The 18349-nt window shown below is 33.8% G+C and overlaps 1 protein-coding gene across 1 annotated transcript in view; it reads left to right on the top strand.

Moving 5' to 3' along the window:
• The window catches only part of PGAP1 (GPI inositol-deacylase), a 122868-nt gene extending 105209 nt beyond the window's left edge, over positions 1–17659 (top strand). The window contains exons 11-14 of the mRNA XM_089103053.1: positions 7027–7189; positions 10866–11083; positions 14531–14623; positions 15692–17659. Of these exons, the coding sequence (XP_088959179.1) occupies positions 7027–7189; positions 10866–11083; positions 14531–14623; positions 15692–16139 (922 nt within the window). The 3' untranslated portion in view covers positions 16140–17659. The remainder of the gene's footprint in view (positions 1–7026; positions 7190–10865; positions 11084–14530; positions 14624–15691) is intronic.
• Positions 17660–18349: the final 690 nt, after the last annotated feature.

The raw sequence follows: 18349 nt of genomic DNA, 5'->3' as shown, positions 1-18349 counted from the left end.
AAAAAATACTGTTTGTAGTAGCACTTTTTTTTAACTAAATTTTTTTTTGGACTTCGAAATTATTCAACTTTATTTTATTTTATTTTTTTTTACGTATCTTAAAATGACATAAAATATGCTTACGGTTCTAACAATTGCACTCTATGCTTGCTCAGAGACACGATGCGGATTTCCCACTGGTACTCTATGGCCGGTTATCGACACTACTTAGTTTATTGCATGTATTAAATAAGTATTCATCTAGAATGACAACAACATTAAATAAGTATTTTTTTACTCAGTGGAACGATAAACACATAAGTAACATCTATAAAAAGGAGAGGATGAAGCATTTTAAGAAAGTGTGTTCACATGATAGTGTTATTGTAGCATTGAATGCTGACAAGGAGAAGTATTTAAACTATGAAATAAGTACAAGTGGTAACACTATCAGAAACGTATGCCTGCATTGTCATGACAGTAAGGAATTAAATTTCTTTGGATTACCAAAAAATTCAACTCTTATGATGGTAGATACGCAAAATAGAGATTTCCGGAGATGATTGCACTCAAAGAGAATGCCAAAATAAAAATAATAGTTGATGAAGAGGGGTATCTTCTTGCTAGTGCTTGTGGTAACATGTTACCCAGTGTTAAACCATATCTTCAGCTTTCGGGTATTAGCATTCGACGGAAGATCAAAAGAAGAAAGACCTACTCCTCTACTAATATCATAAACCATATCTTGTCAACGGGGCGGAACTGTTACCTGTGTACAAATAATGTGATAATAGACAGTGAAATTGCGGGAAAAATAAAAAGGGCATTGCTAGAAAACATCACTATGGAATATAAAGATGAATCGATGAAAAACAAAGTGCCAGCAAACGTTACTACCATTGATCAAATAATCAATGAACCAAATAGTAGCAAAGATAAAATGCATATTGAACATTTGGATGACCCCCCAGTAAAAATGGGTTCACATGATAGTGTTATTGTAGCATTGAATGCTGACAAGGAGAAGTATTTGAACTATGAAACAAGTACAAGTGGTAGCACTATCGGAAACGTATGCGTGCGTTATCTTGACAGTGAGAGATTAGATTTCTTGGGACTACGAAATCCTTTCGATTAATCCCATTCTAGATACAGAAATTTATTTTTTACGAGGTTTATTACTCTCAAAGAAAATGCCAACAGAAGCGGAAACATTAACGAAAGAAACAAAATCTTCGCTACCTTGGCTGATCGAAAATTACCTAATGATACATCCTTTCGGCAGCTTTCGGGTATTAGCATTCAACGGAAGGTTAAAAGAAGAAAGGCCTAGTGTTCTACTAATATCATAAACCATATCTCGTCTACGTGCCGGAACTGTTACATGTGTAAAAATAATTTGATAATAGACAATGAAATCACAGTAAAAATAAAAAGAGTAATGGCAGCCAATATCACTAATGAATGCCAAGATAAATTAATGGAGAATAAAGCATAAGTGAACATTATTACTACCAAGTATCATATGGTCAATTAATTAAAATATTACAAGGATGGAATGTCTATTGAACCTGTTTGTGACATCCCAGTAAAAATTGTATATGACTAGAAATGGAATAATGATTATTCAAGTCGTTATGAACTAAGAGAAATGAGTAACTCTAGTATCAATAGAGAACCTAATTTCGTTGAATAAAGTTGAATAATTTCGAAGTCCAAAAAAAAAATTAGTTAAAAAAAGAAGTGCTACTACAAACAGTATTTTTCTAATAGTAAAAGTCACGACTAACATTTCTATATCATTCTCATTTTGAATTTGGAAAATATTAAATATGATTTTTTGTTGTTGTAATTATGTTACATGTCATTCTAAGAGATGTAAAAAAAGTTGAAAAAATATATCATGTTAAAAAAAGTAGGTGGAGGGGGGGTTAGCAGGGGGTGGGGGAGGGGGTTAGGGGAAGGAGTTGGGGGGGGGGGGCAAAAAGTTGGGGGGAGGGGGTACTTGGGTTGGAGTAGGGGACCTTACAACACTGTTCAAAAGGTAGTTGTGCATTATACCGAGCACAGTTAAGAATTACCAAAATAAAAAAAAAAATGTATCTCTTAATTGGAGTTAGCAGTACTTCAGATGGTTTATCATTATCATTTTTGTCAACGCCCATAATCATACCATAATGACGAATCATGTCTATCATTAAAACATCCATAATAGTTCGAATAACTCATCGTCAGAGTTTTTATACCCGTGTTCAAGGCTAAACATAAAAAAACACGCCTAAAATATTGCTTAACAGACAGAATTTCATAGCCATTAACTTCATTCAACCATACCATTAAAACAACCATCGATGTATGCATGATATGTGAACAGCCATGATTCTATCAGAAACATGGAATTCAATACCAAAATCATTGTTTCGTGAACAACACGAATTTTCATGGTATGCTGATTCTAATTACCACATAAAAAACCAACCAAAGATATGACTTTTTAGACGTGGTGATTTCTATCTGTCTGCTCTCTTAGATTGATCGAGTAATTTCCTACCTGTCTCATTGAACAGATTGACACAGTAATTTGCTACCACCCCTCTTACTTTAATTGACACAGTAATTTGCTACCACCCCCGTACCTTTAATTGACACAGTAATGTCCCACCTGGCCGCTGCCTTTCATTTATACAGTAATTTGCTACCACCCCCGTACCTTATATTATAGCTACACTACTAATGTATCATTGTTTTGTTGTTGTTGTTGTTGTTTAGACCAGGGCACTTCGTATCGAAGGAGTTGTCATAGGAACTTCAAAAAGGGCTCATTCGATTGAAAATAGAAAGGGCTGATGCCCTTTCTTATTGCGTAAATTATTAAAAAATTCTTGAAAAGTTTTACCTAGCATATAAACAGTAAGCCGAAATCTGGATTTTTATAGATAAAAATAGAAATTGGTTAAACTTTACTTTTCTTAACCAATGAAAAAGACTATGTCATTTAAAAGCGAACATAAATTTATTTTTAGAATTTTTTTCTACAAAAGAAGTTTTTTGAAGAAAAGTAAAGGGCTTCTTTGAACCAAAGATGAGCACAAATAAAATCAAATAATTTTTCAAGCTTAAAACTACCATGAATCACAATGAATAAATAATTGAAGCCCAAGACGAACAGAAATTACAATAAATAACCGAGTCAAACTCAAAACAAGCAGAAACTAAGAGCAGTGAGGCTGATGCCCCCTTGCCTTCTAAACACCAGAACATAATTTGCACTTTACTGAAATTAAAATAGATACAAAAATTGTTTGTCTTTTTAATTTAAATAAATCCAAATTATCAGGACTTTCAGGAATTTATATCAGTATATATGTTAAAACATCAATCCACATTCTTTTTTTTTGTAATCTTTGTTATGGTGTTGATTTTCTTTTTTGTTCGATATTATGAGAAATTAAAACACATAGTTCGAAATAAGTATCCTTTCTGGATTATTTTAAATTGTGTTTTGCTCTTTAGAAGGAGGGGGCATGGAGGGCGTCATCCCTACTCCTCTTAGTTTCTACTCCTTTTGACCATAAATTAAAGTTAAATTAAAATAAGTTAACGTTTTATTTCGTCATTCTTCTATAAACATTGATGAAAAGAAATAAACGTTGATGAAAAATTCATTACATGTTAGACTAACAAAATTAAATTTAATGTTATAAACAACCTGATACCTGAAAAGAATTCTCTTGAAGTTTGAGTAGTACTGTATCAGTTTTAACACCTAAGAACGTGGTTTTGAGTTTCAATAAAGATGGCTTCATTTTAAATCTACGAGTTTTAGCTGCAGCCACTGATGATTGTAAAAATTTGCAATTTCTATTTAACAATGTTGTTATCAAATTTTGACTCGAGCTTCGAGTTGAGTCGATGTAAAAAACTTAAAGTATCTTAAATAACTAACTGGTAGTCCTCAAATCTGCGATACGGAGAATATGATAGAAACCGAACAATTGAAGAACAATATAGTCTGAAAAAGTGAATGTTTCTTGCATGCATGTGATGATTTGCATGCATGACTTGCATGCATTGCATGCATTTGCATGCATTTCTGACATGTATGTATTTCTTGCATCTATGTGATGACATGCATGCATTTCTTGCATGCATGTGATGACTTGCATGCATGACTTGCATGCATTTGCATGCATTTCTGACATGCATGTGATGACTTGCATGCATTTGCATGCATTTCTTGCATGCATTTGCATGCATTTCTGACATGCATGCATTTCTTGCATGCATGTGTTGACTTGCATGCATGACTTGCATGCATTTGCATGCATTTCTGACATGCATGCATTTCTTGCATGCATGTGATGACTTGCATGCATGACTTGCATGCATTTGCATGCATTTCTGACATGCATGCATGTGATGACTTGCATGCATGACTTGCATGCATTTCTTGCATGCATTTCTGACATGCGTTTCTGACATGCATGCATTTCATGCATGCATGTGTTGACTTGCATGCATGACTTGCATGCATTTGCATGCATTTCTGACGTGCATGCATTTCTTGCATGCATGTGATGAATTGCATGCATGACTTGCATGCATTTGCATGCATTTCTGACATGCACGCATTTCTTGCATGCATGTGATGACTTGCATGCATGACTTGCATGCATTTCTTGCATGCATTTCTGACATGCATGCATTTCTTGCATGCATGTGATGACTTTAACAACAACAACCTCTAGTGGCAACTACTGAGTTTTAATCACGAGTAATCATTTAGTTATACGTTTAATATAGCAAACCAACATCCGTGCCCAATTAAATACGTATCCGTCACATTTTTTTAAAAAGGAAATTAAATACGAAGAAATATTTGTTTTCTAAATAAAGATAAGAGTGAGACCAAACTTAAAACGCATAGAAATTATTCCGTATAAGAGTGGAGAGGCTCTTTCTCCCCAACCACCCTCACTTTATGCTAAAGTTTTATATTGTTCTGCTTAAAGCATTTGTGACTGGGACAAATGTATCCAATGAATAATTGCCAGTATTTTTTCGTCGAGTATTTGAAAACATTTAAAATCAAAATTTTAACTTTTAAAGCAAATGCATCAATAAACTCTTCAATTCTTAAAGCATTGCGAAAAATACTTTCGATCCAATTCCAATTAAAATTGTGTTAGAGCATTGGGGGCAAAAAGTCAAACTTTAGCCCCCCCCCCTCATATACGGAATAATATCTGTTTAAGTTTTAGTACCGCTCATTGATTTAATTGGAGATTTTCTTTTTAATTTAATGGTCTCTGAAACTCAGTGGCTCAATTTGTAGTTTTCAGATGCTTGTAAAATGATTGAGTTTCCCTGAGTTTTCACTTGATAGTATTCTAGCTGTTTTCGGGTTAAAATTGTTGCTTTACGTCACGAAATGGCAGAGAACGCCACTCTGCTAGAGTCCAATGTCTTTTGCTACCTATAGAGACCATTAGAAGTTCTAATATTTGTTTAACTGTGCCCTCTTTCGATATTCTAGGACCATTGGCTTATTAGTCACTCCTAAAAGCAGAAATAAATAAAAAAAACAATTATGTGACCATCCTTCTCGGTAAAGAGGTTACAAACCTAAATTTTTGTAGATACGGACTTGAAACCTCTGCAATTGGGTTCTCAGATATGCTAAATTGATAGTGTAATTTTCAAGATTGCTCATCCAAGATCATTGGGATGTTTCCCCATTTTTCAAAATAAGGCACATTTCGTCAGGTTCTTAACTCATTTTTTTGGGGGGGGGGGGGTACTTTAATCTCAATGAATACTATATATTTTGAATCACCATAAAAAGCCGATTCTTTGGGTTTATTTATTTGTACTAGCATGGTTGCTTTTAGCACGATTCCCTCTTTACTTAGAGTTCGTTACTTTAAATCGTAATAAAGTCAAAATACGGTATTTTTGTAAAGGGAAAAATTTATGCTGTGAGATTTTTATATCTTTGAAATTTAATGGCTCCAATTTTTTAAGGACTTACCTCTTTTTTGTGGTGTTTTTTCATGTTTCTAAGATTATGAAAGTTTTCATATGTTAATAACTTTTGATAGGTAATTTGAGAATATATCAGAAGTTGTTTGTACAGCATCATTCAGACGCAAATCCATGACATCTAATAACTATAAAGTATATTATATAACTCTAAAACTATGATATAAAGCTGTCTAATATAAAGCATGTCACCCAAGGGAACAAGCCATAAAAAATCTATTAAGTTTTATGTTGTACTCATTTATACATTTATATATATATGCATCTTCCAATTGTTTTTATAAATTTAAAATGTGTGTTTTATTATAATAAAGAAGAGACGAACGAAACAAACAAAACCTAAAAGCAATCATTCAGTTTAAACATAATGAATCTTATTTTACAATGACAATTGTAATTTCTATTTACAGTTATAATCATTTTAAAATTACTGAATGGTAATTTACTCTATTTCTAATTAATTTTAGAATAACAATTATTATAATCATTTTACTTATAAATCAATTTTGCATGTCTGGAATTAGTATTAGAATATTCTTTTGGTACACATAAATAATTTTCAAACTCTTAGATAATTTCGGAGACCACACTGCCTTTCCATGACGATAAATAAAAGTTCAAATAGGGATAAAATCCTTTTAATAGACAGTGTTTTTTATAACAGTGATAGAAATTCACAAAAATACCAGATATTTCGGTCACATATACAGTGACCGTCATCAGTAGTAAACACTGTGTTATAAAAAACACTGTCTATTAAAAGGATTTTATCCCTATTTGAACTTTTATTTATTTTCAAACTCTTGTTTTTTGGGTCTTGGCCACTATCGGGAAATGTCGCTCTTTTCTTACCACGTCCATTTTCTGTCTAGCCACCTTCTTTTTTTCTCGCCATCTTCTCTGCCACTACACTCTAAATGTAGTCAGTATTCAATTTATTAGATTTTATGCTTTTGCTTGTTATTAATGAATATTTGAATTAATTTTGTTATTTAAAATTTTTAGGCTTCTTGTCCGGAAGGCTGTACCGAGTGAAATGATAGTTGATTTCGCTTTTGATGCCGTTTCTAAATTTCCTTTTGTTGTGTCAGGAGTACTTATTGCAATGGCATACGGAGGATGTGGCACGTTGGCTTTGTATTGTGGCTTTATTTTCCATTTTGTTAAGGTAAGGTGATATTACACTCCTTTTCTAGGTATTTGAAATTTAAATATTGTCCTTACTAGTTCCCTCCTCCTCTCTATCTATGATGGGAAGAGGCAGGCACGTACGGAGGAATTTGTTTTGAAGGGTAGTGGAGAGTAATTTTTTTCACAGAGGGGAGGGGGAGGGCAAAATTAAGATAATGTTTAATCCACATTTAGTTGTTTTTATTTTAGAAGTTTTTGCACCTCATTCCCCCGCCCCCCGTTGCTCAAGAATCGTAATAGAGTAGAAATCATCAGTAAAAGTTACGTTTTCATTTTGAGTAAATTAACTACTAGTTTCTGATGAGAATATTGGTAATAGCAAATACCTTGCTAAAGTTTAAGTTATCAGGCCTAGAATTTTTTCAAGAATTTCAATCAATCAGGGTAAAAGTTTGTTATAACAAAGCCTTTCTTTAAGATACTGCCATTGCTCTAACAAAAATCAGTTAATATCCGTTAAAGTTCCTCTCCTTGTGACTTGGTTTAAGCTGGATATTTCCAAGAAGTTGTATTTTTAAATAAAGAAAGAATTAAGTTTTAAAGCAAGGTGTCTGTGCAATTCTATCTTAAATCGAAGCAGTAAGGCCTAGAATTTTCATGAATTTCTACCAATTGTTTTTAGAATAAAGGCAGGCCTTTTTTTGTCCGACTTAACTCTCATTAATTTAAATTCATAGAAAACTCTTTAGAAACGCGGTTTACAAACTGTTTCTTAGAAATATCCCTTTTAAGAATTTTTCTTTCACTGCCTTGGAAATACAAATATGTTGTACATACCTGTAATATCAAAAAATCTCAAATGCACTAGAGAATCTGCCTTAGAAAAAAAATAAAGAAACTCAAATATACTAGAACAACTGAAGGTGTTTTTTCTCTTCTACTGCTTATACAGTATATTTTCTTATATTTTCTTCTAGATTCTGGGGTATTGTTAGACTTGGTAAAATTTTTATGTTTAAATACGTTTTGTTTACGTTTGTATGTTTTCTGTAAGTTGTTTAAAAGAAGAAACGCTTTTCCCAAGAATATATTATGCGCAAAATGCACAAGAGAGTGTGCTTACAAAAGGAACAAGATATTTACTCTTAAGTTATTAATATATTTTTAGATTTATTTTTCATTTTATGTTTCTTTGCATGTTTTCTTTGATTTATTTGAAAAGAAGTACATATCTTATGCACAAGAACGCACAAGTAAGTATGCCTACAAAAGAAATTTCGACAAAAATCTGCGGTCCCCTTGGCCCAGTATTCGATCCCATGGAAAGTTTCAAGCTAATAAGACAGCAAAATTGAACATCGCCATATGTGGTATGCCTACAAAAGAAACGCCTTACGAAAGGCTTTGCCACTCAGATATACTGGAACAACTTGCAAGATATGTATTTTTAAGATATTGATATATTTTTATATTTATTTTTTATTTTGTTTTTTTGCATGTTTTCTTTGATTTATTTGAAGAGAAGTACATGTCTTATGCACAAGAACGTACAAGTGAGTATGCCTACAAAAGAAATAGCGACAAAAAGCTTCGGTCCCCTTGGCTCAGTATTCGATCCCATGGAAAGTTTCAAGCTAATAAGACAGCGAAATTGAACATCGCCACATGTTTTCTTCAATAAAACCTGTTTTTAACAATAAACTTTTGGCATAATTTAGGTCCTATGCAGTCTTGGACTGTATAGATCATTTCGTCCCCGGGGGCATACTTTTGGTACCTTACAACTATTCGGAAAAAAAATTGTTGTCTGAAGGTTTTGATCTGATTCCATGGGTGACGATGGGGGGTGTCCATGGGCGGAAAAACACGAAAAGTGTGGTGGTTGCCTTCCAATTATCTACAACCATTCATTAGAAACCTCCGTTTTCTAATCGAACTCGCCCCATCCCAGTTTCTACGACCATCCCATCGTTGCGGAGTGACCGGAGGAAGAAAATAAATAAGTAATTGAAGGCCCTTTGCTCTTTATGAAGGAGGTGAATTTGATTCTAAAAGTTCTTTAAAATTGGGTTTCGACAGCCATCCTATTGTAGTTGTAAAAAAAAAAAAAAAATTATAATAAGAAATCAAAGAACACGACATTAAGACACCTGCGAAATATCCAAGGGTCCCAGACGACTACAAAAAAAACAAAAAACTATAATACAACAAAAGCAATAAATTAAATAGATGTGTTGCAAATATCTACATCAAATTAGGCACCCTTCCTCAAAACATGAACCACATCAAATACGCCTTTGCGAACATGCCCGAATAGAACTAACCCGAAATTCTCAATACAACCCAAGGCCTCGTAGAAAGTAACAACAAAAAACTAACGCTAAATGGGCTAGCATTAGCTATATAATCTCGTTTCTTAATCTCTACTGCTACTGCTACTAACAACTATTCTAGTCTTTTAACAGACTGCAGGTATAGACGCAGCGGTACTCAGGTTGTAAATCAAATTCTGACTTATTCTTGGTCTAGACTGGAATTGTTCAAATCTTACTAGTAGTTCGTAAGGTATGGACATATTGTTGAAAGCACTGTCACAGATCTTAGACCTTAGCAGTGTAAGGTATGTGCCAAAAGCCAAAAGCATTTCATGATTATTTTCAGGGGAACTATTCTTCTCTTCGGGAAATTACAATAAAAATTTTTAATTCCCGATTTATTTCGTAAAAAAAATGAAAGACAAAGTAAATGTGCAGTAAATCTTGTTGTAATTATGAGAAAAAAATGCATCCAAAAGTGGCTACGCAATTTGTTAGAATTTTAAACACAGGTCAACAAGCCTATCAGGACTGACCTAACGTATTGTTGGTGCCCGTCTGAGGTGCCAAAGAAGCCCTCGATTCCTTAATTCAGATACTTAAACATTATTTCAACCCCACTGGTAATAAATAAAATGAAATTTAAAAATATTTAATGAGTTGCAATTCTTTGCAGTGCTATTTCACTAAGAATATTCAGTCTCTTAGTAAACAAGTCTCAAAAATTTTAAATTTGAGTTTTTTTCGCTTTTTTTGTCCTTTGTTCGTTAATTTCCGGATATTCTGTTGTTGTTTTTTCATTTGATTTTCTATGTTGCTTAAAAGTTTGCTTACTGCTTAGTACTTTATTGATGCCATTTTTTGTGTTATTTCGTTTTCATTTTTTGTGTTACTTTGTGTTATTTCGTGTTATTTCGAATTCTAGTACCGTAAATAATTCTTTCTATCGTGACCGAAATTATTGCAAAATAACTCTGAAATGTCCCAATCACCAGTGTAGAATAGAGACCCTTAAGTGGTGGTAGAGCTGTATTGATCTCTGCTTAAAAATGCACGACTTGAGATAAACCTCAGCTATAGCACTACCCATGATTGTGTGGAGAGTATGCATTAGCGTCTCTAAACAATTAAACAAGAAAAAAAAATAATATAGAGTAGATATTAGTATAGAGTAGGTAGATAAAGGATAACAGACTATCAACTGTAAAGTAGAAAATAACAAGTATAGAGAGAGAGAGACTGTTGGATATGACGAAGTATATGATGTCATAGAATATGATAGCCTAGAGTATATGACGTAATAGAGTATGTATTTGTTAACAATATCATTGGGCCGAAACACTTGGGACTAAAATGGGAACATACACTCAATTTTCTTATACTTATTTCTTTTTTTAGATGTTTAAGGCGTACCAGTCCTTACTTCAAAATCGTGTGAAGGGAGTCACTTATAAAGCACTTCGAGTTGAAAGGATCGCTGGTGCGGAGCACGTCAGTGATACTATATCAGAAGATCGCAAAGTGATCAACTTTCAGACTACTATTGGCCTGCTCTGGTTCATATCCTGTTGTTTGAACACGCCTGTCTTAATGCATTGGTGGAAATATAAACCAAGGCAAGTTCTACTTACAGAGAAACAGAAAGTTTGCTTGTAAAAACGGTGTGACTCAAAAAATTTTTATTCTTTGTAGTGGCTGAAACTTTTTCATAGCAACGTCGGGTAAATGGAACAACGGGTAAAAAAAAAGGCGGGATTATACGTCACAAACATAAACTACCTTAAGCGCGCTCTTTGAAACAGAAGTACGGGAGCGCTACTTGCATAAAAATTTCTTACAAAGAAGCAATCAGGTTTTTACTGGCTCAAAATTAGACATAGTAACAAGAGGTTAATGCAACAACGGGTAACAAAAATGGTGTGTTATTTGGCTTGTTCTATGACATGCCCTTAAGGAATAGTTTTTCGCAACAAGGGGTGAAAAAAGGCGGGACTGTACGTTACAAAAATAAACTGATATATCTAAAGCACAGTTTTTAATAGGGAAGTACGGGAGTGCTACTTACTTATAAATTTCTTACAAAGAAGCAATCAGGTTTTACATTCTTTTTACGAACTCAAAATTTAACATAGTTACAAGAGATTAATGCAACAACTAATAAAAAAAATTGGTGTCATTTGGCTTAAGGAATAAAGTGATAGGCTAAAAAGAAAATGTGATGATTGACGTCACAAAAGAAAACCAATGAAGTTAGAGTACCTCTTTAACACGGACGGGTAGGACAACTCCCTTTTTCTCTTTGTTCTAGTTAAGAATTTCCACTAATTTGATCAATTCTAAACAATCTAAGTCTATCTCAGGGGGAGGGGCTCATGTTGATATTCCCGTTGTAACAGCAGATCCAAAAGACACAGTGAATTTATGCGTTTTGAATAAATGACAATCTAATATATCAGTTTGACTAAGGCTGGGGGTAGACGTGAGCTTCATCAATAAATTTTACTAAACCTCGACTACTACAAATCAAATGGAGGCTGTTTATATAGGAACTAAATATTGCCAAATAAAATAAATAAACAGTATGTTTGAGATATAAGTAAAGTCGAATCCTGACAATAATTTACTTGTTATCAAATTTTTTTCCAGTAAATTTACTGTATTCACATTTCCCCTCCACATCACAGGATCTGCAGTCCGCATTCATGGTATAATTTTAATCTAAAACGCTATTCAAAATTGGTTGATCAAAATTAGCAGTTTTAACAAAATATTTTGATTTTGCACTAATGTGCTCAAAACGCATGTACGGTGGAGATTTTCAGGTTTGCCTAGCTCTTATTACGTTATCTTGCCAAAGTTTAAACAAACCACTCTGACTGGAAGGGAGGATGCTTTGCGCAGAAGGTTTGTGCTATGGGTTCCTTTGGATCTTCAATTTACTGGTATTTTTCCCCAACCCATATTTCCACCCACCCCTAGAATCGCCGTACTCCAAAAAAAGTTATTTCCTTTATCCTGTTATGACAGCTTAAAACATGTATAGGAAATCTCTTATACCCTCGTTTGTCGAGTGACACAACAGAATCAGGTATTAGAAATGAGAAATCTTTATTAGAAAAATAGTAGAAAAGGTATGAAACGGTAAAGGTAGTAGAAACAAAAATAAGGAATAGTAAGAAATAATTTGTTGACTCTTTTTTTTATTCCCGATTATTTTGCCTGGATATTAGACTAACTAGTTAACAGCATGACATTTTTTTGCAGCTATTTGGCTATTTTGACAAATTTGGCCTATTTGAGCCGTTGTTTTGAAATAAAGAATTCGTTCATTTATTTAACTGAGATTCTTAAGCTATACTCTTAAACTGATCAATCCCTGTTGCTTGGTTTAGTCTGTTTTTCTCTATCAGCTCTGGTTTTCAAGATTATTGGAAGTTTCTGTCTTTCTCCAAAATGTGGTTATATCTTATTTTTTCATTCGAAAAAAATAGTTAATAATTAGCTTCTTTTAAATAAAATTTTCTTGCTGCATCTACAATACCTCTCAAAATCTTCTTTTTTTCGAGTATCGGTTTACCAGAGAAGCCGATGTGATTTTGCTTTTTTTCTCGTTTTCCTACAAAATTAATGTCTTGTAACATAACGCCTTCTAAATTACCTCTGCTGCTCTGCCTTTCTCATCGACCCGCAAAGTTTATTGTATTCTTAGAATCTCCCCTAATTTCGTTTTTCTTATTGTCTGCTACTTCTACTACAAAGAGCAGCAGAGCAGCGTGATAGAGCAGCAAAATAAACTCAGGACTCCAGAAAACAGAAGTCTTTTTTTTATTGAACTGCAATAATATCGTATTCTGAGAATTTTCACAATTTTTTTTTCTTATTCTTTGCTTCTTCTTCTTCTACAGGACACGTCTTGGAACTGCGAAATAAACACAGGACTGCACAAAACAGAACTATTCTTTCATTGAATTGCAATAATATCTTTATTCTAAGAATTTCCTTTTTTTTTTCTTATTCTTTGCTTCTTCTTCTTTTTCAAACAAGTCATGGAACTGCAAAATAAACACAGGACTGCATGAAACAGAACTGTTTTTTCATTGAACTGCAATAATATCGTATTCTAAGAATTTCCACTAATTTTTTTTCTCATTCTTTGCTTCTTCTTCTTCTACAGACACGTCATGGAACTGAGAAATAAACACAGGACTGCATGAAACAGAACTGTTTTTTCATTGAACTGCAATAATATCGTATTCTAAGAATTTCCATTAATTTTTTTTTGTCATTTTTTACTTCTTCTTCTTTTGCAGACACGTCACAGAACTGCAGAATAAATACAGGACCTATAATAATATCGGATTCTTGGAATTTTCACTAAGTTTAGTTTTTTTCCCGTTCTTTACTTCTTCTTCTTCTACAGACAAGTCATAAAACTGCAAAATAAACACAGAACAGCTGAAAACAGAACGATTTTTCATTGAAATGCGAAAATATTTTTGTTTAGAATCGCCTAAAAATTTTTTTCTTTACTGGTGCTACTATAAGTACTGTAAAAATTTACTTTTTATGATCTGAAAAATACTTTTTGTAATGCGGACTTCCCAAATGTCAAAAGGTTGACTTTCCACATACTTTATTCTGAATGAAAAGCTAAAAAAAATCAAGGCTACAAAAAAAAAGCTCAAGATGAAATATAACAATTAAACTTTGTTTATTATAATTTTTTTTCCTCTTTCTGTTATAATGGGAAGCATCTATAGCTGAACTGAACTATAGCTGCCCCCTGTTCTTCAGCTTTCTTACGTATTACTTCTGACAACAATTAGGCCTAAGCTACTTTGACTTTTATTATGGAATATTTGTGTCCATATGTTAAATACCCACACACCGGTGTAAAACTCGGATCTTACTTTTTTTTCTGTTGCTTATATCATTTTTTCCCCTCTTTTTAAAGGGTTTTTGTAGGGTACACTGCAAGTAAACAGGCTATGCTAGTAAGCCTTATTAATAAAACGGTTATGCTACTAAAAAGTATAAATAAAACATATTCTTCTTGATTGTAGGAATCTTGACTATGATCCATCATTTTATCCAGCAACAATGATGTTCTTAGCAAGCTGCTATATTTGGCAAGACAAGACTCCATTGCCCAACAGGTGAGTTTGTTCGGCTTAAGGACTAAATTATACTAATTCATCTATCTCTTTCTCTCTCTTTTTCTTTCTCTCACTCTCTCTCTCTCTCTCTCTCTCTCTCTCTCCCTCGCTCTCCATCTTCCTCTCCCTCTCCTCCTCGCTCTCTCTCTCTTTTTCCTCTCTCTCTCTCTCTCTCTCTCTCTCTCTCTCTCTCTCTCTCTCTCTCTATCTCTCTCTCTCTCTCTCTCTCTCTCTCTCTCTCTCTCTCTCTCTCTCTCTCTCTCTCTCTCTCTCTCTCTCTCTCTCTCTCTCTCTCTCTCTCTCTCTCTCTCTCTCTCTCTCTCTCTCTCTCTCTCTCTCTCTCTCTCTCTCTCTCTCTCTCTCTCTCTCTCTCTCTCTCTCTCTCTCTCTCTCTCTCTCTCTCTCTCTCTCTCTCTCTCTCTCTCTCTCTCTCTCTTTCTCCCTCGCTCTCCATCTTCCTCTCCCTCTCCTCCTCGCTCTCTCTCTTTCTTCCTCTCTCTCTCTCTCTCTCTCTCTCTCTCTCTTCTCTCTCTCTCTCTCTCTCTCTCTCTCTCTCTCTCTCTCTCTCTCTCTCTCTCTCTCTCTCTCTCTCTCTCTCTCTCTCTCTCTCTCTCTCTCTCTCTCTCTCTCTCTCTCTCTCTCTCTCTCTCTCTCTCTCTCTCTCTCTCTCTCTCTCTCTCTCTCTCTCTCTCTCTCTCTCTCTCTCTCTCTCTCTCTCTCTCTCTCTCTCTCTCTCTCTCTCTCTCTCTCTCTTTCTCTCTCTCTCTCTCTCTCTCTCTCTCTCTCTCTCTCTCTTTCTCCCTCTCTCTCCATCTTCCTCTCCCTCTCCTCCTCGCTCTCTCTCTTTTTCCTCTCTTTCTCTCTCTCTCTTCCTATCTCTCTCGATATAGCTCAAGTATGCGAGAAAAAGAAGATTTATGGAATTGGGATTAAAGTTTGCTTTTCTAATTATTGAATAGCTAGGGGGAAAAAATCATGCTTTTCTATATTTTTTTTGTCGAATTTTTTTGTTGAAGTTTTTCCTTTTCTTTTGTGTCCATATTTCTTGATTTTTTCTTCTTTTTTTAGGACTGGATATATCTTCTTATCAACCGTAATTAGTATACTCTCCTCACTAATTATGTTATTTGGACTGATTGATCTCTATAGAACAAATTATGTAATCTCCACTACATTTGCCATAATTGGTTTGCATCAGATGTTTTCGAAAAAGCTTCCAGCTCGAGAAAAGAAATCTGGAAATGATGAACATGAACCTGTTAAAGAAGAAGCCAAAGATAGTGATGCAATAGAAATGAAAGGTGTTGGGGATCATGAAAAGGAGGAAGAAACAAGCGATGAAAGTGAGGAAGAGAAGGGTGAGGCGGCAAATAAATCTAAATTTGTGGCGAGAGTGACTAATGATAATGAAAAATCCGACCAAGTGGACATCGATGTGAGTGTTTATGATGAACGTGAACCTAGAAATGATGATGCATATTTTGAAGAAGAAGCAAGAAAAGAAGGACAAGAATGAGGAAAAGAAGGAAAAGAAAACTGTCTAAATGGAAAAACCTTGATCATTGGATATTTTTTTAATTCCTTTTTTTAGTGAGTGGGACAGCCGTTTGAAAACTTTGAATATGTTTAGTTATAAATATGCACTGATTTAATTGAAATAAGATTGGATTAAGTAATCGTGAGAACGATAAACCGATGTGGTGAGGATAATTCATGTTTAGGATGAAGATTCTAAAACAAAAAGAAACGCCGAAATAATCGATAAAAATGTGCATAAAAAGGGTGAAGCACTGCAATATAGTTTCACCATCGGCTTCCATCCTCTATGTAATATTGCAGCTACACCGGTTTGATCCTTCACTTTATAAGCTGCACAAATGACACGACTGGGAACCATAAAATTAACCGGCGATACACTTGTTTTGCTGATTGAATTCAAAGAAGATTTTTAGAAGGATGAAGCCACATTACGTATGGCTTCCTATTGAAGCTACAATGCTTGTTGAAGCCATATTACTCGATGATAAATGGGGGAAACTCTTGCTTCGCTATTGACAGTCTCGTAAATTGTGATGTAGAAGAAAAAATTATTGGATGAGAAAATAATCATTAAGTCATAATAGAAGTAAATAAAGGATAAGTTTTATTTAGTATGGAAAATATCAGACAAAGTTAATAGATGCGTACAAAAAAACGGCGAAGAACGTCATAGATACGAATGTAGAAGAAGAAATAAGCTGTTAAGGAACGAAGAATGTTCAACAGAGGAACATTCTGTGGTTAAATATTTGGGTTGACATAATCAATATGTCTCTAGGCCCACCTCATTGAAATAACACGAGTTTGCTATTTTTATTATTACTATTTTATTATTTTTCGAAAAGTTTAAGATACTATACTTGGTTTTGTGTGTTTCTATTTCAGATGAATTTGCTCCCCCTTTCTCTATTTTCCGAAATAAATTCTTTTATGACTGTATCAATTTAATGGCTCAGAGAGGGGGATAAACAACCTGTTTTTTTATTTATTGAATTTGAAGGTTTTTTGTATAATTTTTGTGATTAATGTTTTTGAGTATTTTGTTGTTTCACTATTAATACCACATTGTTTTTCTTGCTGTTTAGATTAATAATGCTATAATAATAGTGTTAGTGATTTAGAATGATAGTGCTATGTATATGATGCCTATGTAGAGCTAGTCACATTTTTTTATTTGAAATAAATTCATTTTTGAAGAAGAAAAAGAAGAGAGGTCACGCTCTTTTCTTCGAAAAAACTTCTCTTTCACGAATTTTAACCAAGCTGTAATAGTATGTGCAAATTCCTATCTCTCAGTGTTTTAATAACTCCAATTAAAGTACCAATGACATCAAAATTAAAAACATTTTTTGCTCCTTGGGCCTATCCTAGCTCTATTCATACCTCAAAACCAGGATTTCGTACCATTTTCATTTTGATTATACCTTTCGATACCTTTTTTTTATACAATACCTTTTGATTCTTATGCAATTATAAAGATATTTTTTGTTTTGTAAAGCTTCTCTGTGTTACTGCACTGTATCGGGAATAGAAACAAGCATTTGCCATATGGTTTGCATCAGATGTTTTCGAAAAAGCTTCCAACTCTGAGAAAAGAAATCTGTAAATGATGAACATGAGCCTGTTAAAGAAGAAGCCAAAGATAGTGATGCAACAGAAACGAAAGATATTTTTCGTTTTGTAAAGTTTCTCTGTGTTGCCGCTCTGTATCGGGAATTAAATAAAAAAAAACAAGTATTTTAAACTGAAAGTAAGGAGCGACATTAAAACTTATAACGAACAGGAATAATTCTGTATATGAAAGGGACTGTCCCCTCCTCAGTGCCTCGCTCTTTACGCTAAAGTTTGACTCTGTCTCACAACTTTATTTTTTAAAACAATAAAAAACTTTAGCGTAAAGAGTGAGGCGTTGAGGAGGGGACAGCCCCTTCATATACGGAATAATTTCTGTTCGTTTTAAGTTTTAATGTCGCTCCTTACTTTCAGTTTAAAAACTTATTTTTTTTTATTTAATTTCTGATCGTTTTTTAGTTAATGCAGCTTTTATTTGCATAAAAATTTTACTTTCCTTTTGCTAAATGGATGTCTTTACAAATTAACTTACGTAACTAACTTCTATATTCGTATATTTTTCTTCTGGCAAAAAATACAAAGTTGCAGATATGAGCTTGAAACCTATGTAATAGG

Source organism: Artemia sp. Qi Xiang Cuo, chromosome 17 (assembly GCF_049724085.1).
Source record: "Artemia sp. Qi Xiang Cuo chromosome 17, ASM4972408v1, whole genome shotgun sequence".
Lineage (NCBI taxonomy): Eukaryota > Metazoa > Arthropoda > Branchiopoda > Anostraca > Artemiidae > Artemia > Artemia sp. Qi Xiang Cuo.
This window is presented reverse-complemented; position numbering and strand designations above follow the sequence as displayed.